The 24,528-nt window shown below is 46.7% G+C and overlaps 1 protein-coding gene across 1 annotated transcript in view; it reads left to right on the top strand.

The window, feature by feature from the left end:
• The window catches only part of WASF2 (WASP family member 2), a 33,346-nt gene that overhangs the window by 3,902 nt on the left and 4,916 nt on the right, over positions 1-24,528 (top strand). The window contains exons 2-8 of the mRNA XM_032991344.2: positions 13,002-13,155; positions 17,063-17,197; positions 17,723-17,876; positions 18,994-19,111; positions 20,218-20,348; positions 21,918-22,073; positions 23,823-24,343. Coding sequence (XP_032847235.1) covers positions 13,026-13,155; positions 17,063-17,197; positions 17,723-17,876; positions 18,994-19,111; positions 20,218-20,348; positions 21,918-22,073; positions 23,823-24,343 — 1,345 coding nt within the window. The 5' untranslated portion in view covers positions 13,002-13,025. The remainder of the gene's footprint in view (positions 1-13,001; positions 13,156-17,062; positions 17,198-17,722; positions 17,877-18,993; positions 19,112-20,217; positions 20,349-21,917; positions 22,074-23,822; positions 24,344-24,528) is intronic.

A 24,528-nucleotide genomic window follows, 5' to 3' on the forward strand; every position in this document is an offset into this window, starting at 1 on the left:
TTTACTGTGTGAAAATCTAGGAAAGCAAAATGCAACTATTTTCCCAGCCTGTCTTATGGTGCATTACTGTTTTCAGCAGCACTCTTGCTTCGAAGGGGATTTGTAGTAAAAAATTGTGTATTTGAGTATTTATTCTCACTGTGCAAGGATAAATATTTGTGAGATCGGGCCCTTAGTTACCACAGATTAACATTTATTTAAATATTTTAGGTATTTATAAACACTGGACTGAAAAAAAAGGCATGTGGAAATGGCTTCTGGGTAATAAGCAAATAACTGCTCAGAACAGAACCACCCCAGTGACATTTACTTCCTTTGTATTTTTGCAACTCTGTGTAATAAAAAGACCGTGTGTTTTCTTCTTGAGGAGGGAAGGCTACTGGTGCTGCTGATCAGGCTTCACTGCACAGGGTGTGCTTGCTGACAGGAGCTTCTACAGAAGGTTATCAGATTCAGGCCTGATTCTGATTGATGTAAGATTTGGGTTTCCATCTGAAAGTCTGCAGAATTTTATTATTTCTTTTTTTTTTTTCCTCCCTGCCTGTGAGACAGTGGGGTGGGGGTCCCCTCCCAGAAGAACCAAAATGTGAATTTCCGCATTATTTTGTTGAGCAAGCAGTGCAGAGCCTTAATCCCATTCTCCATCCTGAGCTCGCCTTCGCTGCAGTAACGGGCCTGGGAAATAGTTACTGTAAATCCAACCCAAATTCTTGAAATAGTGGTAGGGCTTTCTGGTATTATGGTGCTACTGAAGAAGTGGTGGAGTACAGACATACCTCGAGTGTGCATCTGCCAGGGCCTTTGATGAAGAAAATTGAAAGGACCAGGGATCTCAATTGCTTTCCCACAAGTGGGGTCGGTGGCGACCTGCTCTGTTCCTTCCATGCTTTCTGTGTCGTCTTTTTATAGAGCAGTATCCCAGGCCTGTTTCGGGGAGAAGAGGTGGTTTAGAGGATGCTGTGATGCCAAGAGAGGAGGAAGGGAGATGCTGATGAAGCAGCAGCAGTTAGCATTTTTTCTTGTGGGCTTAAATTTCTGCATGGGAGGCAGTTGCTGTGCCCCCGCTTTAGAGGAGCTGCTCTGAGATCACTAGTGACGTGTCCTGGAGGTTTTGGTTCTCCTGTGTTACTGTTGGAAGTGGAGCGGAGTTGAGAATGGGATGGAGAACATGCAAAGAGTCATCCACTAAAAATAATTTGTTCTTAGTGCTGCTGTAAATCAAACCTAAACCGTGAGTTTATTATTTTGGTTTTTGCTGAAAGTGCTCAGTAAGAATTGAGAGCTTCTCTTGTGTTGTCTGATGCAGCCGGATAACCTTCTCTCGGAAGGTGCTTGTTTAATATGAATGGTGATGCATTTATTTGAACAACTCCTTTCTGAAGCAAAGACACACATAGATTTGAGATTAAAATCTCCTGATTTTAAAGTGAAAGGCATAAAAGGAAGCATCTTTTCACCTAGTGTATGATAAATGTGGGACTTGCTGCCCTGGGATTTCATGGATGCTGACTGTTTAGATGAGTTCAGAAACTGATGACACCAGTTTATGGAAGGGAAACCCATAAAGGACAATTAAATGATAGTGTTTGTTTCACCATGGTCTTAAGGTGCAGTGGGATGCTGCGACGTGGAAAAGAACAGCAGGAAGAAATGTTGCTCTGTGCTTGCCTTGTTCTTATGTTCTTTTCCTTACGCATCTGATATCTGGCCACCAATGGACACTGTGCTGGTTTATCTGGAGGCTGGATGACCTAGCATGGCTATTCTTAAGTCCTATAGCCAAGGGTTTCTTGTCTTGTTTGTTTGCTGACGTTTCCAATGATGTTACAGAGCAACCTGCCTCTTCTGAGCTTCCATTTCTGCCCGCTCATAAAACTGGGCTAATGACTCTGACCTTTTGTTTGTAAAGCAAAAGGAAAAGGATCAACAAAATACTGGAGCTTATTTACTATCATTACTGAAATGATGAGCAATGCCACTTTGTGGTACTTCAAAGAGGCTTCGCTTTTAAGATGCTGGAAATCCCTAGAGAGAGAAAATGTTTCAGATGGAAAAGGAGGAGGGGGAATATTCCTCCTGCTCTCATCTCGTAAGTGTACTCTCCTTCAAGGCATGGAGGTAATATCTCCAACCATCTCCCCTCCCAGCTGGGCTATTCAAAATAGCTGCTGACAATCTTTTGGGTTTTTTTCCTTATAATAGCCAAAAGGGCTGGTGTCACTGATCACATAGGAGTGAGCTCTGCATAAATGGTTCACATGCTGTGGAGTTTTGCGAAGTACTTTGTTGACTTATTGTATTACCACTAATAAGATTGAATGTGGTTTTAATTTCTCATTTCCTCTTTCACTGGATGCCCTTTTCCTACTTCTTAGTCTTACTTCAAGTCTCTGTATAGCAAAAGTCTTTTTCTGTTGCTCAAAGAATGAATGATGCTTTGCTTTCAGGCAGCTCCGCACTGGAGGGCTTTAAGTGGCATTCAGAGAAGGCTATCAGCCACAATATCTGATGTATTGGTGTAGCTGCGGTTCATGCATGGAGTACAAAAAATGGGATTTAATTGGGAGGGAGGGGGAATAGCGGCCCTGCCTGAATGGATGGGTGAAAGTTCCCCGACCACCCCTTAGCCCAGCAAATAGTTGGTTGAGTGCTTGCCAGAGCGGAAGCGAGTTCCCTTTCAGGCACCCTGCTTTTGTGCACCATAAGAAAAAGCACACACTCTTATGGTTTTGGCCTTGCAGCTGCAAAAAAAAAAAAAAAAAAAAAAAAGAGGGGGAAAAAAAAAAAAGGCACGAGAGAACCGTGCACACACCCAGATCCTGTTCTTTCAATACCAACAGCTGCTGAGCCAGTCCTTTGCTGGAGGAAGGCATACAGCTATAAACACAGCTTGTGTAAAACCTTTACCTTCTGTCTAGGGCAGCATGAAATAACTGGCCGCTTCCCTTTTCGAGGCTAAATTAAAAACGCGTGTAATTAACTTATACAAAATAGCCTTTTGGTTGCTATTGAGAATTCAATATTGTATCAAGGAGGTTACATCTAGGGTCTGGCTTCACATGAGAGGTTTCCATAAAGCAGCTTATTATAGACCTTGTGGTGAGCTTTGATAGAAAGACTTGCATCTTTAGCATCCCTAATATTGTCTAATCTCTCTTTTCCCATAAAGATTGGTGCAATAAAGTGAGGGTTTCAAACACTCTGAAATAGTTTTGGATGGTCCAGAGCCTGGAGTTTGCGCTGTAGATTACATAAGGTGAGATCACTGCTGGGCTCAGAACATGCAAAATGGAAACAACTGCAACTTAAAAAGAATATTTTTCTGACTGTCCCAAGGAGATTACACAGGCATCTGTCACCACGTCCAAGCTGAAATTTGACCCTGCTCTGTCAGATGGGGGGGGGGCTCTGATTGAAACAGTGGGGCCTTGCTGAAGTCTGCCTGGAAGGTTGTTCAGTCCTGCTGGCTGCATGGATGGAGAAAGTGAGTCCAAGGATTGTCATGCTGTTGAGCAAAACCAGAAGACTGCTACTCGCAGCTTCCTGCAGCTCTGCCTGCAAATCCCAAATGGCAGCCTGGGATCCTGCGCCGTGCCTGTACGTTGCACAGATGGCCTGTGTGCACACAAAACCAGATTTGGTGTTTCTGTGGGGTCACCTTGCTGGGCGCCTCTGTGGAAGAGCAGGGTAATCCCACGCACAGGGCAGGGCCCTTCTCCCCCAGCCCTGGTTCCTCTTCCCACCCTTGGACAGGACAAACTGTAGGCGTGGGGAAGGCGAGCTGCCTGGAAAACCCCACGTACGTGGTGGCTTTTGGTACTGGTGGGGTGGGGGACTGCCTGTTCTCTTGAGTTCGTACCCATCCCACTTGACTCCTGAGAACCAAAAGGCTTCAGGGTCTTAATGTGGCATCATGTGTATTTTTTTTTTTTCCCCTCCATAATAGAAAACCCATGTGTTATTTTGACTTTATTAAGACGCTGTTCATAAACCAGTTTAATTTAGATGCTCAAGGCTGTTCTCTTGGTTTTTTGTGACAGGAATCCCAGCAGATCTAACACTTCTGGAAAATATCAGGGAGTCAGTGGCTTTTTTTTTTCCCTCATGTCAAAGGTTAACTTAAAATATTAATGCTGCAAAGATTCATTTAAGATATTAAAACTGTTCAGGCAAGAATACATGTACATATTGTAATTACTTCCTTTTTCTTACAATTAAAGTAATTGGATTATATTTAATGAGCTATTTACATTTAATAATTAAGAAAAGACTTATCTTTCCAGTATTCCCCAAGTGCAGCAGAAGGGTGGGGGCACTCGGAGCTGTGATATAATTATCTAGGCGTGAGTTGAAACTGAAAGAGCAGTTGAGCTGTATAGAAAACACTTGGAACTGGTTTGTTCTTACTCTTTCATTAATCAAAATAGTTTAGTGTGTGTTAAAGGAGGGGAGGCTGAGCTTAGCTGCAAATGAGACAGAGTTTATCTGCTGAAAAGGAAGGTTAAAATATGCTCAGACTTCAGGAATAAGTCATTTAGAAAAAAAACCACACCCTCTCTTTCCGTATTAATTACCGAGCGCTGCCCTAGAATGAAAATGTGCTGATGTATTGTGAGAGTTGTGCTTTGCACGGAGCGCTTTGTTAGTGCTAACAGGCACAAGCCTTCCCTCTTGCTGGAGGAGGCTGGTGTGAAGGAGAGGAAGAAAACATGCTATCCTCATTAGCAGTAATTCAGCCTGGGAATGAGCGATTCAGCGGTGTTTGCTTTAGCAGCCGTGCACCATTTGCAGAAGTTGGCCTGGGGTTCTGTGCAGGCATCCCCGCAGCGACGGCGCGAGCCTCGGGTCCCTGCAGTACCTCTCAGTGAAGCTGCTGGGAATGATGCTGCTTGTGTTGCCACCTAAACTGCATCTCTTCTAGTCGAGGCCTTTTGAAGGGATTTCAGTGCCATTACAGACTTCGAGGCTCGGAAAACTAAATCTTGTGATTTTTATCCAGAGCTTGTTTTGCCTGGATTGGGACAGAAACAAATGGATGACTTTGCCAAGGAAAGCTCCTCAACCTTGACCTTTAAGGACTGAATTTTGGGGCAGGGTGGCAATGCCATTTTAGTAGACTTCTCTCTTGGGTTGCTGACTGCTAACCCCAGTGGTTTGTACTGCTCAGGGGACCCATCTCCTGGGATGGTTGAGACCAATTCTTTGAATAGTCTCCTTGACTTTGGACAGTGGTTCAGGCTCAGACCAGGTGGTGTTGGAGACCTCGTGCCACTGGACTGAAACCTGCCCGCTGACCTGGCCTCGCCCCACATACCCCTAAAATATTTGAGAACCTATAGTGGGTTTTCTGTACTGAATACGCCACAGCTACCTGTTGATTGAAGCTTGTGATACTACTCTGTATTGTCACTAACCTTGTATCCTTGCCAAAATTATTCGTAGGCTTAACAGAAAGCATTCTGCTCCCGTTGCTGCTCCTGTTTCCTAGGAAGCAACAAAGCCAGAGCTCTTCTGGAGCTGAAGGAGCCCTGCCTCTCTCCTGATGTATATCCTCACAGCAAAGACCTTGAAACCTTTCTGTTTCAGAGCTTTAATTCCTGTTGAATCAATAGTTCTGTATTCTGAGAATCAAATCCCTGTGACAACTCTCTTTAATTGAGCTAAACTGCCTTTCTCTTGTCACATCTCTTCTAGAGTTTTATTTAAATGCATTTCTTCTGCCTGTATCCTAGTCAGGCATTGATAGGAACACCAGGTGACCCTCTTTGTTTAACTTGTTTTTCAGCTAAATGAATGGAAACATTAATTAGGGCAATGCTGTGTTTTTAGGAATTAAAAAAAAAAAAAAAAAAAAGTCTAGGTCAAACTGTTGGCTGTATTTGCACTCCAACAGAAGCTAGGAAGATCTGTATGTTCCCCGTTAGTGACACCCCCATCCTTCCACCCCCAGCTTGATTTCTGCCAGCAGCTTCAAGCGAATCCCTCTCCAGGAGAGCAGGCTGGCATTTATTCCAGCAAGATCATCTTCAGTAAAGCTGATAACAAAAGTTTAAAAGGAAGAGCCAAATTTTCAGTCACACCTGTGCAATCCCCTTGAGGGCAGTAAATGATGATGATAATGCATGAGCCAGACAAAAAACGCGGAAAATGGCTTTCTGAGTCTTTTGCATTTTTCAGAGCCAGCAGACTGGGGGGGGAGAAACGAGAGTAAAAAAAAAAAAAAAAGAGTATTTTTACTCTGGGAACTGAGCGGGCTGGATGTTTGTTGTCTCAAGGACTCCACAGTGTGCTGTACAATGCTTCGTTATTCTGCGAGATCAGGGCTGACGTTTCCCAGTGTCAGAACATTGCTGTGGAAATGTGCAGTGCTGCTCTTGCCCCACGCTATTGCCGCAACACCTCTTTCGTAATGTCGGCAGATTGTATCTGTGAAGTTCTCGAGTTCCTGATTGAAGTGGATTATTAATATACAGAGGGGTTATGTGTGGTTTTTTTGCGATGGGCTAACTGTATTCTCCTGAAGGCCCCGTGCTTTTGGTAGATCCTGCTTCAGGAAAGCTTTTGTGCGATGGTGGGTGAAAACGCAGCCTCCGCTTTCCGTCTTAGCGGCTGGTAAGAGATGGTGGGCAATATTTTCCCCAGTGCCTGGGGGGGTTTTACCCGTGCATCTCCCCCGTGGCTTTTGGGGAGAATAGACCACTGTGAAAGGAAGCAGCCCTGCAGCTGCCCTTCACTGCTGACTCCTGCTCAGCTGCTGGCAGACTGGGCTCTTAATGACAGATGAGCCTGTGACGCGTTTTTGGGAATGAATACTTGTTACAGCTGGCGGGATGGAGTAGTTTGTGGCATCACATGGCAGTTTGCTCTATAATTTCACTCCCTATTGCTCGGATGCAGCACTGATTGCTAGGTCTCTCTCCGAGTGTGGAACTGTAGCATTTCTGATTGCTGCATCCCACTTCTCTGTGGCTGCATTGTGAGCTTGGATATAGCCCTGAGCACTCAGCAGAGCCTTCTGCTGAATTTTTTTTTTTTTCAGTTCTCCATGTGTGTGTGTGTCTGCTGCTTCCCTTTCTGCTAGTCTTTTGGGGTTACATAAAAGCCAGTCTCTTTCTGGCCATTACAGCTACATGGGGGAGTAGTTACTGCTGAGAGAAGCTTGAAATTTGAAGCAGAGTTGTCACAGACATTAGAAAGAACAGTCAGTCTGCGTTGGCAAGCTACTGAGTTAAGTCTCATTTCATACTGATGGGAATTTCAGATCTGATTATCTCCTTTCTCCCTCATTCCCAAACCTGCTGGTGTGTCTAATCCCCCGATGGGTACTCCTAAAGGCTGCTCTCCAAGGCGCTTAGCTGAAGGCTTGGTCTCCTTGACTATGCTGCTTGTTTGTGTCCAGGCAGAGGATTTTGTAAGCCCTGCTGAGGGCAGGGTGATTGGTCACCCTGACGTACTTGAAAATGAAGCCTAATTTCTCTCCCTTTCCCCAAAAATGCACTCTGTCCTCCTTAGGTGCTTTGTGCTACACGAGACACTATGACAGATGATATCACGGCTGGGGTCCAGATTTATTTGCAGATGGTCCCTGATCTAAGAGGTTGTGTGTCACATTGAGTGGGGAATTACCCAGGTGACTCCCAGTAACGCAATGCTAGCTGGTCAAATACCAGTAAGAAGAACCTTGCCAGGTCTCTCCCTCCAACTCGCCTGTTATTTACAGCTCTTTGTGTGCATTGCATACACACGTCTCACCTTGTAGTCCTGCCTGCCTTCTCCTCTGCACCACGGTGTTGATTGTGCTATCTGCCTGCTGTACAAAAAAAAAAAAAAAAAAAAAAAGGCTGGTTCCTCTCTTGCTGTGCAGTGCTGTTTTCTGCTCTGCTCCAAACTGCTTGTTAAGGAGTATTTGCTCTGAGTTGCTGTTTTCAGTTGACAGAACTCACGTTGGAAAGCAAATACTCAATCCTAAAATGTCCCTGTATTGCTTCTCAATACTTGTAATCAAAGTCTGTCTCCTTTATTGTTTGTAACAATTGTCCAATTTTACTGTGCCAGCCCTATTTATTAAAAATAGTCAATAAGGCGCAGCTTTGTGCAAGGGGTTTATAGACTGGCAGTTCTTGTTTGAAACAAACCAATTGTACTTGATTCTAATCCAGCACTGGGATTCCTGAGTGATCTGCTACAGCAGGGCTCATGGGGAGAGCGGTCGATGACTTGCTGATAAGAAATCTTAGAGCAACATGCTTATCTTGAACTCGTGCTTCGCTCAAAGCGCTGGATTCGGAAAGGCAAAAATTGCAAATTGCATTTTATTTCCCCCCCCCCTTCCCTTTATGGTTCCGCGTGGTGCCACACTTGTTCCAGAGCACCCCAACAGTATTTACAGAAATAATTGCCAAAGTCAGAATCTGCTGAAAAACTGGTGAGCAGGGTGCTCGAGGTGAGAGCTTGTTGAGGGCACAGGCTCTCGGATCGGCAGCCACGTGAAGAAGCGCTGCGCATGGATCGTGCTTTCTTGGAGAAATACGAGGCATCCAAGACCACTCGGCATGCGGTGAGCAAGCACAGGAAAGCAAGGGTGATGGTGAGCAAAAGCCCAGTGAATCCTGGAAAAGAGGTGCCAGTTGTGGCTGGAAGATCGGTAGGAATGCAGGAGCGGTGAGCTCAGCTTCCAGGGCTTTTGTCATGCTCAGCAAACTTTTTCTGGGCTGGCGCGGGACTGTGGAGCGGGCCAGGGCTCGGCAACGCGTGCGTAAGCATTTTGGGAGAGGGGAAATTATGAGGAATTCTGGCAATGCCCGGCCGGAGGTGGGGCAGTGTACAGCTGCGGGAGGCAAGAGGAAAAGAGCTACGGGGCGAAGCTGGGCTTTTCGGATGGTTTGGCTTTTAGTCACTGCCGTCATAACAAGGCTTGGAGCCTCCTTTGATTCAAGCCGTGACTTGGAGACTTCAGAGGAAATGCTTGCCGTGAGCAGGTAGGAAGGTTCTGATTCAAGTGGGAGAGAAAAATCATTTGTTACCGTAACAAAAGCCCTTACTTCTTGTTTTTAAGAAGGTGTGAAGCACGGCAGTTGGGAGGATGAGTGTTCTGAACTTCGATTGATGCAGCAGTGCTTGTGGATTTGGTATGCGAGCGGCTTCAGCGTCAGCCCATTTCCTTACTCCCAACCAGCGTTACTCTGCAACCAGCAAAGATCACTTAACTAATTTCCTCACATAGCTAGCGCTGTGTTTCAATTTGATGCCTTTCTTTGTTTTCCATATTCATTAGAAATCTGTTGCAGACAGTTTTCTGTTTCGTAGAGGCAGTTTCCTTTTACTTTTAACATACTTAATCTCCTCTCCCATTACAGTGGGATCGGGGCAGCTCCTCTGTGCCCATGGCGTGCCATTCTTGCAGCTTCTTAAGAACAGTGTATGCACCCTGGACTCTACTACTGAAACAAATCTAATCTTCAACATTAATAAGCAAGTGGAAACGCTTATCTTTGCTCAAAGATAAGGATTTTTAGCCTTGCAATTCATTTAACTTGCTTCTGAACGGTAGGATTTAGTTATAATATATGGTCTGCGGTAGTTACGTGACAGTGACTAATGCCTGATGACCAGTCTGGCTAGCTGGGGTGGAAAACTGCTGTGTTGTCATGCCCTGACCACTGAAAGTAAAGCGGTTCTGGATGGCCCTTGCTTGGTAGCATGCTGTCAATCGGTTTCTTAATGACTCTCTTAAAGAATAAAAGCAAGAGCCTTCTGGAAAGCTTTTTTTGGGGCCGTCCCTTGTTTCATTTACTGTCTCTTCCCTTCCCCCGGCTGTGTGCCTTGTGCTGTTTCCAGTGTTTTGCTTCCTCCTTCTCCCTCTGCTCCCTTACCTGGTCCCTTCTCCACACTTGATTTTCTGCCCCACCTGACTGCTGCTTTCGAAATACACCATTTATTTTCCAATCCAGACTATTAATCTTTGTCCCACCCACTCATGAGCCATAAAGGTTTTACAGGAGCCCATTAGCTGTTATCTCTCTACCTACCCTCCAAAGACTCACAGGGAAAAATGAGGTCTAACAGTGAAGTGCCTTCTTGTGGGGACGTGCTCGGCTCTTTTCACTAACGTTGGCACCAGGCTCTGTTTGTAGGTCCCAGATTTCCTATCTGCCTGCCTCCACCCTACAAAAACATCTGAAACCTTGAAGCTCCTCGTCCTTCCGTTCAGAGGAGAGGAAATTTTGCTTTAAAATGCCTCTTTTCCCAGAGGTTGCTGGGAGAGCAGAAGGGTGGTTGTCCACAGCCCATCCTGTCCTCCCTGCCTTGCTCATCTCCGGTGCTCCACAGGGTTCATCTCTTCTTTTAGTTTGACTGCTGCTTGCTGGATCCTGCCTGGATTTAGGAGCAGCAGCGGGGCAGCAGAGCTGTCTCTCTCGCCTTGGGAAGAAGTGGCGCTGCCGTACTCTTCACGAGGAGGGCTGTCGTAGCGATCACGAGGGCGAAACTCTTGATTCTGCAGTGGAGTGTGGCAGGCTGTGCTGGGAGGGTGGGGGTGGCTGGCAGGATGAGCCAGGCTATAAAGGGAGTGTTTTTCTTAGCCCTTATCTCTGCTGTCTTGCACCGGTGCAAATTCATAATGTACATGTGCTGTACCATTGTTATTTAAAAAAAAAAAAAAAAAAGCGACTTTCACCACTAGTCCTTGCTTTTAGTTTCAAAACATTCTTTGAAGGCAAACACTTTCTGGGGGGCTGTATATAGACAAAATATTCTGAGCTTTTGTTTATTCCTGGGTATTTGGGGCACTGCTCCATTTTCTGCCCTGTTCTCCCCATACTTGCAGAGATTAGTGCTACCTGTGTCTATCTGACCTGGCTACCTATCATCTTTGGGGTTTTTTTGTCTCTCTGTACATGTATGCTCACATCTCTTCCCCGTTACAGGCTTATTTTTCCCTCTTACTGTTTTCCTTCTGTCTGTCCTGCACCTTGGAAGGTTTCCAGCCAGGCTTGGTGGATGGGCTGTCCACTCTGGCTCTGCAGATCCCACCGCCTGTGCTCCCTGGCCAAGCCCCGGGGAAGCACGAAGGGGGGGGAGAAGCTCGATGCAGGCAGCCTGCAAATGCTGCCTTGTTTATGAGAGCTGCTTGTTGGTGCAGACTGCAGTCTGGGGGGAGCTGGGAAAGTTTGTCTGGCATAAAGCGCTAAAGCTGACAAAAGATTGTAGGGCTTGGGCTGTAATCGATAAAACACGGGGTATTTAGAAGCGAAGGTCAGAGTCCTTCCTTAGTTCACCCTGTTCTTTAAATATCCCAGCAGTTACTGATGGCTGCTGCAGTGCTTGGACACGGTGAAGAACAACACGGGCTTCAGTCCTCAGAGAGTCTCTGCTTTGATTTATTTGGGTGCAGATCTCACTCCCCTCTTCTATACGGTGTATGGTTTTGGGGACCCTTTTCTTGTGCAGGAACAAGCAGGCGAAATCCCTTATGTAGAGGCGTTGCAAAATGGCAACCTACATCTGCTTGTCTAGGAGATATCCGTATGCCCGGTATGCTGCGGCTCTTGAACTCCTCTGCCTTAATGGGTCAAATTTAGCAATTCAAAATCTGGCTTGTGAGGTAATTAGGAGGGATAATGCCCACTTCTTCCTCTTAACACCCTGATAGAAAAACATCCAGGAAGGACTCCTGGACCTCAAAGATAAGCTGCCAGCTGCCACAGAGACTATCAAAGGGTGGCTCAAAGTCAAGAGCAAACAGCTGATTTTTTATGGTTCTTGGGTTTTTGCTGTTGGTGACAGGAAGCCATGTTCCCCAAGCTGTTAGCTTCCTGTTTTATTTTTACACCCAGCCCGAGCAGATCAGCATGCCTATCACATGGGAGCTGGCTGCTTCTCTTGGGTTGTTCCTCAGCTGACCTAGAAAAGTGATTCTTTCCCCTTCTAAATTAATCAAGAAGTTGGGATGTATTTGCTTTCACTTAGTCTTAAAGATTTCAGGCATGTATCATGCTCCTTGTTCTGAGCTGTTTACCCATGTTTCCTCCTTTCTCTTGGAGGCAGAGGATCTGAGAGGAAGACCTGGGTTGTTTCAACATTGTGGCCTCTTGGCAAAGAAGATTGTTGTTGGTTCAAGGCACTGACCTGCACATAAAAGTGTTTTCTGTCCAAAGCATAACTTCTGGACACTTAGGTTTTCTTCTTCTTCTTTTTTTCTTTTTTTTTTTTTTTTTTAAGAACTGGAAGTTTGTCCTGACTGTTGTACAATCAATCTTGACTTCTCTCTGAGCACACTCTAGTCCTGCATCCTGATTAGAGCTCCCTCAACGTTTAACTGCTGTAGCATGAAAACAATGGTCCAGTGTAAACCTCGGCCCCGGGGGATTTCCCAAGGGAAGAGGGGTGCAGCCTGCAGGATAAGGAACAGTCACCAGAAAGTTTCCTGGTCAGCTGCAAGCGCTTCCTGTTGTTTCAGGAGAGCCCTGTCTGTGCTGCTCCAGGAGGGAGGCACCACGCATGCTTTGGTGTGCTGGAAGAAGCTCGGTTGTCTTTTTTTTTTTTTTTTTTAAACATCTCCTGTCTTCACCCTCTCGATTTAAGCAAACCTATTGATTGCAAGTTTCAAATATTTCTGAAGAAGAGCTTGTAAGACTCGCCGAAGACGCTGCGTGTGAGCGCGGGAGGGGAAGGAGACTGCTCAGAGGCGGCGGATGGGTAGGAAGGGAACAACGGCTGCAGCAATGCCAGCAGCACCTTGCGTGTGGGCGAAGATGTGTAGTTTTCCATCTCTGCTTCTGTACCTGAGCTGGTGGGGCTTTGCTGTCACTGCAAGTCATAGAACAGCAGGATCTTTATTTCTGATGAACCAGTTTTATAAGGGTGGGGAGGGGGGGAAAGAAGGCTTATAAATAAAGCCATTTGAGAGCAGGAAAAACGAACACCATGGCTCTGGTGTGCCTGGAATTTGCGGTTGAGTAATCCTTTCCTGTTTCTTTTTTGGGTTGTTTTTCATCTTTCAGAACAGTGCCTGAAGCAGGTCCACCATGCCGTTAGTAACGAGGAACATTGAGCCAAGGCACCTGTGCCGTCAGACGTTGCCTAGCGTTCGAAGCGAGCTGGAATGCATGACCAACATCACCCTGGCAAATGTCATTCGACAGCTGGGCAGCCTGAGTGAGTACCATGGCGAGCCTGTGCGTTGCCCTCAGGAGTCGCTAGTGCTCTTTATTTAGCTCCCTTTCTACTCTCGTGTTCCTATTTCTCCCCCATCTGCCTTCCCTGGGTAATGCTAAAATGTTTTCCTAAAGAAATCTGATGCTAATTTCATATCCCTGGTCCCACTGCCTTCCTATCTAAGAGAAAATGGGGGGTGTGGGGTGTGTATGTGTGCATGCGTGTGTGTGTGAGAGGCTGCAGCGAAACTGCAGATGGAAGGATGGAGCACAACTCAGGCTTGTAAAATGGGAGGCTCTCCCAGCAGCCAGGATCTTGTGTCAGAGAATGTGCCTGTAATTGCACGCGCTACTAAATGGAGCTTGACTGTGTTGAATCTACAGTGTGTCAGTAGTCTTATTTTTAATGAAAGATAATTAAAGCGCACACACAGAAGCTGCCTGTTGGCCCCTGCTGTTTGTTGCGTTGCAAGACCCAAAGTCCCCAGTCTGAGCCAAGCGTTGCCTCTGGAGTATTGGGGGTTTGGGGCTGCTCGCTCAAATGGCAGCACGAGCTGTAGCGATGCCTAGCTCAGCTCTCCAGTGGGCTGACCGGTAGCCTTGTAAAGGCTGGAGGGAAAACGTGGGGCCTACATGCGATAGGAGAAACAAAGAGTTAATCGTGGTCTCTCTGGGATGACTCCTTTCTCTGTCGAAATGCTCTGGATTCTGATTAGCCCCCTCTACCCTTGAAGCAAGACTTTGATAATCAAATTAATACATTGTTTAGCTTCTCTGTGGTGTCTGCAGGCACTTCTGCTTGCTCTGCAAAGCAAGCCTTCTTTCTTCAGCCATAGCGTGAATGTGGCAGGGAAAGTTGGGGTGCAGCCTCTTTGCAGCAGTGACAACCATGACTGTCACTAAAATCTGGGCCTGTGTTTGCTGCCAGGCGGTATCACATTCTGTTGGGTTGTAGAAATGTCACTGCACAGGCAAGACCAGTCTCTCTGCTCACATTCAACTGGCCCTTGTTCATTTGTTAGGTCTTGTAGCCAAGATGGTTGTGGAGTGTGAGTAAAATCCATCTCGTGCATGTGAAATGATGAGGAAGAAGGCAGTAAAGCTGTGCAAATCTCAGCTGCGGAGAAAGCTAATCCCAGTCCAAAGGCATGCAGTGGGTTAGTGTGACAGAGCCGTGGTGAGATCCTTCAGGTTTAGACCTTCTTTGCGCAGCTCAGTTACTCAACGCTTCCTTACTTCTTCCTCATCAGAAAGGGTGAAGTGCTGGAAGCCAAATTGCAGCCCGGTTTCTTTATCGGGAAGGTACCCTGGGAGCCTCGCTCGGCGAAGTGGGGAGGGAGGTGCGTGCTGCTGGGCCAATCGCAGATGCCTTGAGGAGAGCGCTGGAGGGAAAACTCGGGAGAGGTGGCTCTTGCTGACACTTGCGTGCTTGTCTGTAGGAGGGGAGCAAGGCAGGTGGGGAGGAAATGCTGAGCACTGTCTCTTACCCGCTTCCCTAGGGTCAGCAGTATTTTAAATGAAGCAATATTTAGACTAACTGCTACAGAACACTCGCACCCAAATGACCAAACTCCCGTCCCCCCCCCCGCCTTGTCTCTTCTGAAAAATAAATCCGCTCCTTCCTCATACGTTGAATAGTACAGGAACGTAAAGCAGGTTCAGTAGGCTGTGACAGCTCTGTCAAGTGAATAATCAGCCATGCCTAGTGTGCCACAGTCTCTTTACAAAGATGCAAACATAAATCTTGTCAAACTTTCATATTCCAGTGAGTTTACCCTTCGTTACTATCACAGCTGGTAGCACTTTGTGTAAGTCGACTGCGCGTTTGTGTGATTTTATAGAATCCACAAGCTGAAGATGGAAAGACCTATTAAATCATGCCGTCTGTCTTCCTGCCAGTGCATGACAAAGATAATTCTGATTGTAAGCTGCACTTTTGCAGTCAAAATAACTAAACCAAAAAATTAATCTCTGCCTTACCCCATCTAAGAGTGTACATGAAACACAGAATGGTATGTGAGATGCTGGATGATAACTGTACAGAGGCGAGGGAATACGGACCATCCCTTCATCTCCCTCCAGGGTCAAGACCTGTATATATAATGCTGCTTATGTATTATTTCATGCTTGAAACGTACCACTCAGCATTGCATACCAAAGACTTTATTTTTTCCCTAGTGCTTGTTGCAGTTCCTTGTGAAATTCAGACACTGTTTTCTGTTCTCATTAAAGTAGAAACCAAATTACAACTTTTCTTTTTTGAACTGTTGCTGGGAGATAAATGCTTACCCTCTTGGCCAGATAGGAGAGCTGGTCTTGTGCTGATGCTGAACACAGAGCGCTTTGTGAAACCTGGCTGTAGCAAGAGCTGCCCAGCCCTTAGGTCTCCAGAAATAAAATCCCTCTCGTGAGTTTGGGGAAGGCTGTTTGGGCTTGTTAACAGAGCGTATGTGGAGTCTGTGTTGTCTAGGAGAGTGGAAGGAGGAGGTCAGTTGAAGTTAACTTCCAGCATTTGCTTTCTACAAACACTCCAAGCTGGCATTGCCACCAAGAGGGGTGGAGGAGGTTGATTTTTAACCTGGCTGGTTCCCTGTGCTTGGCAGTGTAAGAACTGCACAGGAGTATAACGAGTAGCTGATATGTGACTTTAGATAGCTGAAAGTATTTGTGCAGCTGGGCTTTGGGGGATGCTTTTGCATTGCCTTGTGGAAGGGGTGCTTGTCTTTCTGATGTGACTCACTGCAGACAACCAGATTTTCCAGAATTGCTGTTAAAGTTAGGCTTCCAACTGGTTATCCTTTCCTGAAAGTCGGAGAGGATCTTTAGGAGTAACAGATTCCAGAACAAACTGTTGACCATATGATGATGCACTTCAAAACCAGACTGCTTATTGGGAGCAGCCTTGTACTCAACAGCCGTGGCTGGAAATGTTTCCCATCAGTGGGAACTCCATGGGTCTGTGTCTGCTGTCAGTGCCAAGTCTGTTCTGATCGGTGGTGTCCTCAGCGCGGTTAGGGCTCCCTGGCTTGGCTTATGCCTGAGAGCAGAACAAAAAGACAGTACTCATTGTAAGTTCTTGGGTTTCTTCCAGTTCTCCCATCTCTGTCTACCTGTGGTCATCTCTTGTTGCATGCGTCGATTTTAAACTCTTAAGGACAGGGGACATCTTTTTGTAACGCTTGTAAGTGGTGCAGCGAGCTCCTGATCCAAGCCCCTAGGCACTGTCGCAGTCCAAACGATGGATGGTGTTTGTCATAGCAGCCCACTGGGCAATCCAAGCTGTTACAGAGAGAATATCCCTGTTTGAGAAGTTCCCCTTTGGTTTTGATTTAGAATAAACGTGAATGCATCAGTTTTTCAGACACTGCCACCTGAAGGAACAAAAGGGTCAGTGCTTTCGTCTGTGGTTACAGCTCAGGCTTTAGGATCAAGGACTGGGTCTGCTCTCTAGTTCCAGAGTACTTTGAGCTTGTAAATACGTGCCAGTTGCCCTGGAGGCAGGCCTGTTGGAGACTGGGAGCCTTTGAGATTCTCCAGAGCAATAAAAATCTTAACTGTATTTGCTTGTCTAATAAACAGAACAGCAGAGAATCTTAAAGGACCTACAGACCCGTGCAGATTCAGATCAGTATAGTGTTGTCAGCCCTCTTTATTTTGTTACTCTAATAATGACTTGAAAGTGTGTCTCAATTGTTTCTTTATTGCTTGAAGATCCCTTGGAAATGTTAGGTTTTGGTGAAACAGAGCGTTTTCTTCCCAGACGTTAAACTCAACCCTGACAAACTTCAAAAGAAGCATGGTTCATTCTTTTCTTTTCTTTCTTTCTCCTTTCTTCAAGAAAAAAGCAGTGAGACTGAATATGGTCTGATGTGGCTCACAAGGGTAATGTGGACACTTTCATATTCCAGGTAAATTTGCAGAAGACATATTTGGAGAGTTGTTTACTCAAGCCAACACCTTTGCCTCTCGGGTGAGCGTTCTAGTTGAGAGAGTTGACCGCTTGCAAGTCAAAGTCACTCAGCTGGATCCCAAAGAGGAAGAAGGTAATGGAGTGGAGCACAGTTCTTGCAGATCAAGCGTGGTAAAGATTCTTATTGTGTCAGCATGGTTGGTTCACGGCCCTAAAATGAACATGATGCTGTGATGGGTGTTGGAACGTCTTCTCTTGGACTAAGGGGGACTGTTTCCTCCCCGCCTGAAAAAGCACCGTGCTGCTCTTGTGGATAGCCTTTCTGGCCAAGTCTAGATTTGCTCGTTAGCAAGTCACCACGTGGAAATTTGCTTTTCAGAAGCTTGATAGCAGTGCGCTTCTTGAGTCTTGGTCGCAGGGGTTCAAAACTGCATCGGCAACTCTCCAGAGAGCCGTGTCTATACAGCAGTGGATCTTGGCACAGCATGGTTGGAGATTTGCTGAGTTTCCCAAGAGATCTGTGGGAAAGGGAACCTGACCTTAAGAAGTGCTAAACATGCCAAGAACTCCAACTGAAATCAGATGTTCGCTACTTGATCTTCAGTGTCACTGGCCTGGGTCAAGCTGTTCTTCACTTGCTCTCTCCTCTTTCTTACAGTCTCCCTGCAAGGCATTAACACCAGGAAGGCCTTCAAAAGCTCCACTACTCAGGACCAGAAGCTCTTTGACAGAGATTCCCTCCCCGTGCCTGTCCTTGAAACCTATAGGACCTGCAATACTCCTCCACCTCTCAACATTCTCTCACCTTACAGGTATGGCTGCAATACCTTCTTGGCCCCTTGTTCCCTTGCAGAGGGGTACCTCTTTCTCCCAACCTGCCGAGGAGGTCATTTCCCATCCCGTGCTATCTTGAAATAGCCATTTCCAATGAGAAATTGAGTTGCTAAACTGAGATCCACCAGGAAGTCTCCATCATCTGGATTACATGAAACTTTGCTTTTGGGGCTGTACAAATGAGCATAGCTAGAAAATTATATATTTGGTTACCTGCTGTCACTTTTGTGACTGCCTTGGGGCAAGGCTTGGCTGGCACTGCATAAACATGCTAGGTGTTGTGCAGATGATGCATTTTTCTTGTGCTTCTCTGTAGCCCTGTGGCTCCTTTCCAGAAAGCCGCAGCGCAAACTGCAGAGCATATATCTGTAAATGGCTCTCACCCAGGTGGGTGCAGCAGACTCCTGTAGATCTGGAGATGCTTTCTATGCTTTCTGTGGCCTTCTGTGCCTGGTCTGAGACATCTGATGTGACCTGCGCTGGCTGTGTAACCAGTTCTCCCGAGCAGTACTGCTCTGATTTCATCTTGTAGGTGGTAGAAGTAAAGGGGGTCAGAATACAGAGACTTAGCCCACATCCATAAATATCTTTTGAACAGGTAAAAAGTAATTACAGATAGCTGGAGGCAGCTGCCTTCTGCCAGACGCGGCTGCACTGCAAAGTAGGAGGAGAGTGTGTGTGTGTGTGTGTGTGCTCGCTCATGAGTTTCAAGGACGCTGCTGGTCTGATTTAGGGTTCCTGAGCTGGAGAAGGTTTTTTTCACACCAAAAATACAACACAAACAAGTGGGAGTTGAAGTGAGAGACCTGCTGCCGTCTTGGTGATTGTTCAGAGCAGTTGAGCTCTTCAGGTGCTGAGTAATGGAGAGTTTGTGTAAGGGCAAAAGCGATGGCAAGTGGGAGAGCTGGGATCAGTGAGGCTGTGGGTCTGCTGCCTGTTCTGAAATGGGGGGCAGAGGCAAGAGCGGCGTGTTTGACCTTCTCGCTGCAGAGTTTTAAACTGTCATCTGGGGTTGTGCCTTGTGTTTTCTTCAGGCTTTAAACAAATGTGTGACTTAGTCCTTGTTTGTGTGTTTTTCCCCTCTCCCTCTTCTAGGGATGATGGCAAAGAGGCGCTTAAATTCTACACAGATCCTTCATATTTCTTTGACCTTTGGAAAGAGAAAATGCTTCAGGACACCAAGGATATTATGAAAGAGAAGCGGAAACATAGGGTGAGGAAATGGGAGATCTCTGCCAACAGAGGCATGCCAGGGAAGAATAGGAGGTGGGAAGCGTTAATAAATCTTGGACTCCAAAGTTGCTATCCAAAATTCAGGTTTGCTCTCTTAAACTCTTTAGGGATCAATTGAATGAAGTTTTTATCTGGTTTATTCTCTTCCTTCTTAATTGAAAACAAAGATACCCTCTAATCTGTTTTTCCAAATGCCACCATCTTTCTTAATTTGTAGTCCTCTAACATAAAGTTGTGTCAGAGTCTTTTCTGCACTTTCCATGTTGGAGAGAGGGGTCTGTTCCATGTTGAAGCAGTGCAAATCCCATTGCCCCAGCACTGAGGTGTGGTGAGTGGCGCAATAAATTTTGCGGTGGAAGAATAAAGGAAGGAGGAAATGTCCCTTCAGGAGTGCATAACCAGGCCCTAATGTTAAATTAGGGGCAAGCAGAAGGTTTAACAAAACCGTTTAAGCTAACAATGCCAGGTAGAGTTCCTGGTTTGGTTGCCTGGGGATTTGGATCTTTGTTTGCCAACACTGAAACTTACACCATAAAAGATTCCATCTGAGCATACTTATTTAGCTTTTGAGCAATTGGGGTATTAAATATCAAAACAGATAATGATTTTTCAATCAAAATAACAAAAGGAGAAATTTAGGACATGTTAGAATACAGAGAGTGGGGCTAGCAAAGGCCCCAATTCTTTGTGGACAAATGTCCATACTGCACCCCAAACCACTCAACCCCAGCAAGGTGATGGTGAGATTTGGCAGTCTTGACACACAGGCCAAATACTGAATTGATGTGGGAAACTGAGCTTTCACTCTGCCCTCAAGGTGGTCATGCCAGGGAGGAACGATGGCATCGTGCCTGGGCTGCACTGGGGAAATCTGATGATGTCTGTCATTTTTTCATGCTATCTGTGCTCCAACTTCTTTGTATGGGAGATCTTTGGAGCTTCCAGCAATCAGGAAAGTAAATTAAAAATCCTGGCCCTCTTTTGAGAATATGTCTTCTTGAAACTGATACAGGTCTGTCCTATCCCTCCCTATTCCCAGTGAGTTTAAAACAAAATAAGGCTTCTGTTTGATTCCTCCTCCCTTAGAAAGAGAAAAAGGAGAATCCGAACCGAGGAAATGTGAATCCACGGAAAATCAAAACCCGGAAAGAAGAGTGGGAGAAGCTGAAAATGGGACAAGAATTTGTTGAGTCAAAGGACAAACACGGTCCTGCTGGGTAAGCAAGTCTGGGGCTCTGCTCAGCTCCCCAGCGAGGGGAGCAGGCGGGCGTTGGTGATTGTAATGCAGTTCACCCTGCTCTGCAGCTTCTCCAGATCCGCTGCACGGTGCGGATCGATACTGCCACTAATCAGATTCTCCAAAGTAAATCCATCTGCTGATTTAAAATTTGCTAAATAAATCAGGGAGCTACACGGTTTGAACAAGGTGGCAGGAACAGCTTCAGCAGCAAGTCTGCTCTCGGCTGCCTGTCTTGTGGGCACAGAAGTGTTGAGAGCTTTGGCTCCGTACCCCACGGCGATGCCCTTCCCATCACACCTAGCCTCTGGGCCTTACGCTCAGGAGCGGGGTGGCATCTCGGTGCTATTGTGCGATTGCTTTGTTACATTTCACAAATGGCTCTTCACACCCTAAAGTTGAAGCGGGGGCTGTCCCCATCCAAGTATTTCAAGCTACAGCTCTCTCTTTAGCGCTTCTGGCTTGGGAATTCATTTAACTTTTGACACCAGCGAGGCTGGAAGCAGACCGAATTCCCCACAATGCACTTCTCGCCTGCTCGCTCCTTGCAGCTTCCTTTCATATAAGAAAAATCTCTCTTTAAATCACACTCTCCAGCTAAAAATAAAACTTGCTTTTAGTTTAATAGGAGAACAGGTTTGGTTTCTAGCAGAGGAATTGAGCAGCACAACAGCACCATTTTCTTGTTCCTCTTCTCTTGTGCAAGCATGTTCACGCATTTGAATTCACTTGAAGTCCAGAGCCCCCAAGAATGGGGTGGTGGAACCACCCCACAGTGAAATGAGCTCACTGAAAGTTGGGTGTGAGTGTGGGCTCTTTCTTCAGTACTATTTTGGCTCTGGATACTTGCTTTTAATGGCATCACTGTTTCTTGGGTTCTTTTTGATATTTTATTCTCGAGCTTATTTTTTGGCATCTTTGAGTACCTCTTCTGTTTTTGACACTGATGATAGCCAGCAAAACTGGGAGTCCCTCAAGTCCCAACTGGCCAAAACACACTCTTACAAAGGTGTTTTTCTATAATCAAATGTTCAGAAACATTTTTTTTTTTATTTTGGTGTTTTCTTGTTCGCTAAAATATATACTCATGCTGTTCTGGTGTGTGGTAGCAATAAACAAACATGGGAGCATCTGGGCAAATTCTAGCCAAAGAATTATGCAGAGCAAACAGCTGTATGTGATTCTTCATATAGGATGCTTTGAGAAATAGAGACTGTTTTTTTTGTTGTGGGTATTTTTTTTTTTTTTCCAAAATGTTGCTTTAAGGTTTTGTTTTGTGTATCCTATTGTGGTGGTTGATAAGTTCCCACCTAAAGTCAGGTCCCACCGTGGGGGGAAAAGCCATTCCTGCTAGAAAACCTCAGTTCTAAATCGTGCAGGTTGATCCATCCAACATGGTTAATATCACTGCCGTTTGGTGGTTGAACTGCTGCACAGTTGTTTGTTGTAACCCTTCCAGGAGGCAAAGCTCTTGTGAGTGAGAGGAAAAATGAGCTTTAGACATTGCCTTGAACTCTTCAAGTAAATTGCTTGTCTTGCTTTCACTCAGGTACCCCTCTAACATGGTGTATCAGAACGGCAGCATCGGTTCAAACGAAAGCATGGACGTGAACTGCTACCCGCCACCGCCGCAGACTGACTCTATTGTGCCACCACCTCCTTCATTCCCAGATGACAGCCTGCCTCCACCCCCGGTGGAATTTAGGTAAGCCTACGGGATCCCTTCTGTCACCAAGGAGTAGTAGGTGGTGTAAAAGGATGACATGAGACAGGCTGAGATAGTTCAGCATAACTTCCTAACGGGCGTTGTATGGGAACCAGAATGCTCCTGTCTGGAGGGGAAGTGCAACTGCAGGCAGGGACAGAGGCGCAGGCAGCACAGCTCTCTGTAAATCCCAGCCACTGTCATTGTTCCCATACGAAGGGGAGAACGGGCTTGGGTGAGAATTAGAGCAGGCTTATTTCACTTTTCTAGAAGAGTGGGGTCCCAGTTAATGGTCCGGCTCCACTGCGTAGGTTTACTAGTGCAGTTGGTTTGGAGCATGCAGACTTGCGTTCCTGACAGAGCTGTGCAGAGAGCAGCTTCTTTCACCTCTGTTTTTTCGTTTGACAGTTGCATGATGTGGGCACTGAAGATGTAGATGTAGTTAAATTTAAAGGACTTGAGCACACCAGCTGAGTTCTTCCCAGAAACTTCAGTGGAAGCTCAGGGCAGCTGCTTTGTACTGGATGAAATGGTGACTTGCAGTCACCTCTAGAGATGAGAATTATGGTCCAGCAGTGGCTCAAGACACAAAGGGGGAAACAAGAGAATAGCCTTTTTTTAAAGGCAATAAAACAGAGTCAAGAGCAATAGGAGGAAGTATGTCTGATACAGGACTGCGTTGGCTTGTCTCCATCTCATCCAAAGGCAGCAATGCTGCAGAAAAGGCTCTTCTGATGTGTCAGAGAGACCAAGCACTCCACTCTGCAGCATGTTCCTCTAGGGCAGAGCGGAAACGAGCTTTCAGATGAAGCTTACACTGCCTTATGCAGCTGCTTAGATCTCTGCCTAGCCACAGAGATCTTCCCTCTCTGGTTTTGTTTTGGTGGTTGTTTTTTAAAGAACCCTGGGAGCTAAGTTTGATCTCCAGTAGTCTGTCTTGGATCAGCACTGTGCACTGTTAAAAATTGTGATTTTTTTTTTTTGTGGCAAATGTACCTTATATTTCTGTCTTACTGTGGAAGGAGATGTCAGTTTAGGGCTTCCTTTACACGTACGTAGGATATTAAATGTGTCTTATGGGCAGTAGTGTTTTCTGGTATAAACGGAGCTTCCGTAAATGGGAGATTTGGTGGCTCGTGAATCGGTGTTTTCCTTAAGAGCATGTTGGGTTTCCATGTCTTCCTCTTCACTCCCCACGGCGAGCTATGAGACATGGCTGCTGCGCTCCAACTCTGAGCCGTGGAATCCGGTGAAGAGATCTGCTCCTAGCAGGTGTTCCGAGCATATGCTTTCCTGGCGCACCCACCAGTCCTTGTGCGATTTATCACGGTAGACATCCCTGCTTGGCGTGTCACAAGTCTGACCTCAGCGTGGAGGGGTAGTGGCTTGCATTGCTGCAGGAGCTCTTAAGGCAGGAGGCTGTTCTGAGCGCAGACGTGACGCCTGGCCTCTGGCGGAGAGGTGAGATGGCTCATGTTCTTGTCAGCCTGGGAGATGGGACGGATGATAGCATTTCTGCCAGTCCCCAGAAGCTTTCCTTTGTTCTGGTGGTGTAGGCCAAAAGAAACACTGCGAGGGAGCTAAAACCAAGGAGTTGAGGTCTCATGGGAACACCAGTTAAAGCTGGAACTTAGATGTTTGTCTGGACTGCGACACGCACACATGATTTGCGTTAACGCTGAGATTGTACGGTCTAATCTGGCCTCATAGCTGATAGCCTTATTTCTCTCTCTCTTTCTGCTGCAACAGCTACCCTGTAGACAACCAAAGAGGTTCTGGCTCTGGAGGGACCAAACGCTCCAGCCTGGTTAGCCCGAGTCACCCGCCACCAGCTCCTCCGATCGGATCCCCCTCAGCAGCCAGGCCGGGCTTCGCTCCCCCTCCGGCGCCGCCTCCACCGCCACCGCTGATCGGAGGCACCCCGCCTCCACCACCTCCCATGGGCTTCCCAACCCCGGGAACCCCTCCGCCACCCTCACCCCCTTCTTTCCCTCCTCACCCCGAGTTCGCTGCCCCACCACCACCCCCGCCCCCTCCAGCAGTCGAATATGCCAGCGTGCTCCCACCTCCGCTGCCGCAGCCGGGCGGTGGGAGTGCGCCGCCTCCCCCTCCACCACCGCCACCTCCGGGCCCACCGCCTCTGTCTTCCAGTGGCCTGGATGGTCCCCCACCCCCTCCTCCGCCCTCGGACACCTCCACCTCCAAGCCCAAGTCATCCTTGCCTGCTGTTAGCGATGCCAGGAGCGATCTGCTTTCAGCTATTCGTCAAGGTAAGGTTTTGTTCCAATACCAACTTTCTCCTTTGCCTCTGGAAAAAAAAACCCCACGGTATCCAAGTGAGAGCACGTGGGAGCTGTCTCGTGAGCAGCGGTGTCACTGCTTCGCTGCTTGAGACCTGTCCCTTGTGGTCCCTCCTTGTCTGCGCACCCTGGTGACAACCTCCCGTGGCTTCATG

The sequence above is a fragment of the Tyto alba genome, unplaced genomic scaffold (genome assembly GCF_018691265.1).
Source record: "Tyto alba isolate M040663 unplaced genomic scaffold, T.alba_DEE_v4.0 Super-Scaffold_20, whole genome shotgun sequence".
Taxonomy (NCBI): Eukaryota; Metazoa; Chordata; class Aves; order Strigiformes; family Tytonidae; genus Tyto; species Tyto alba.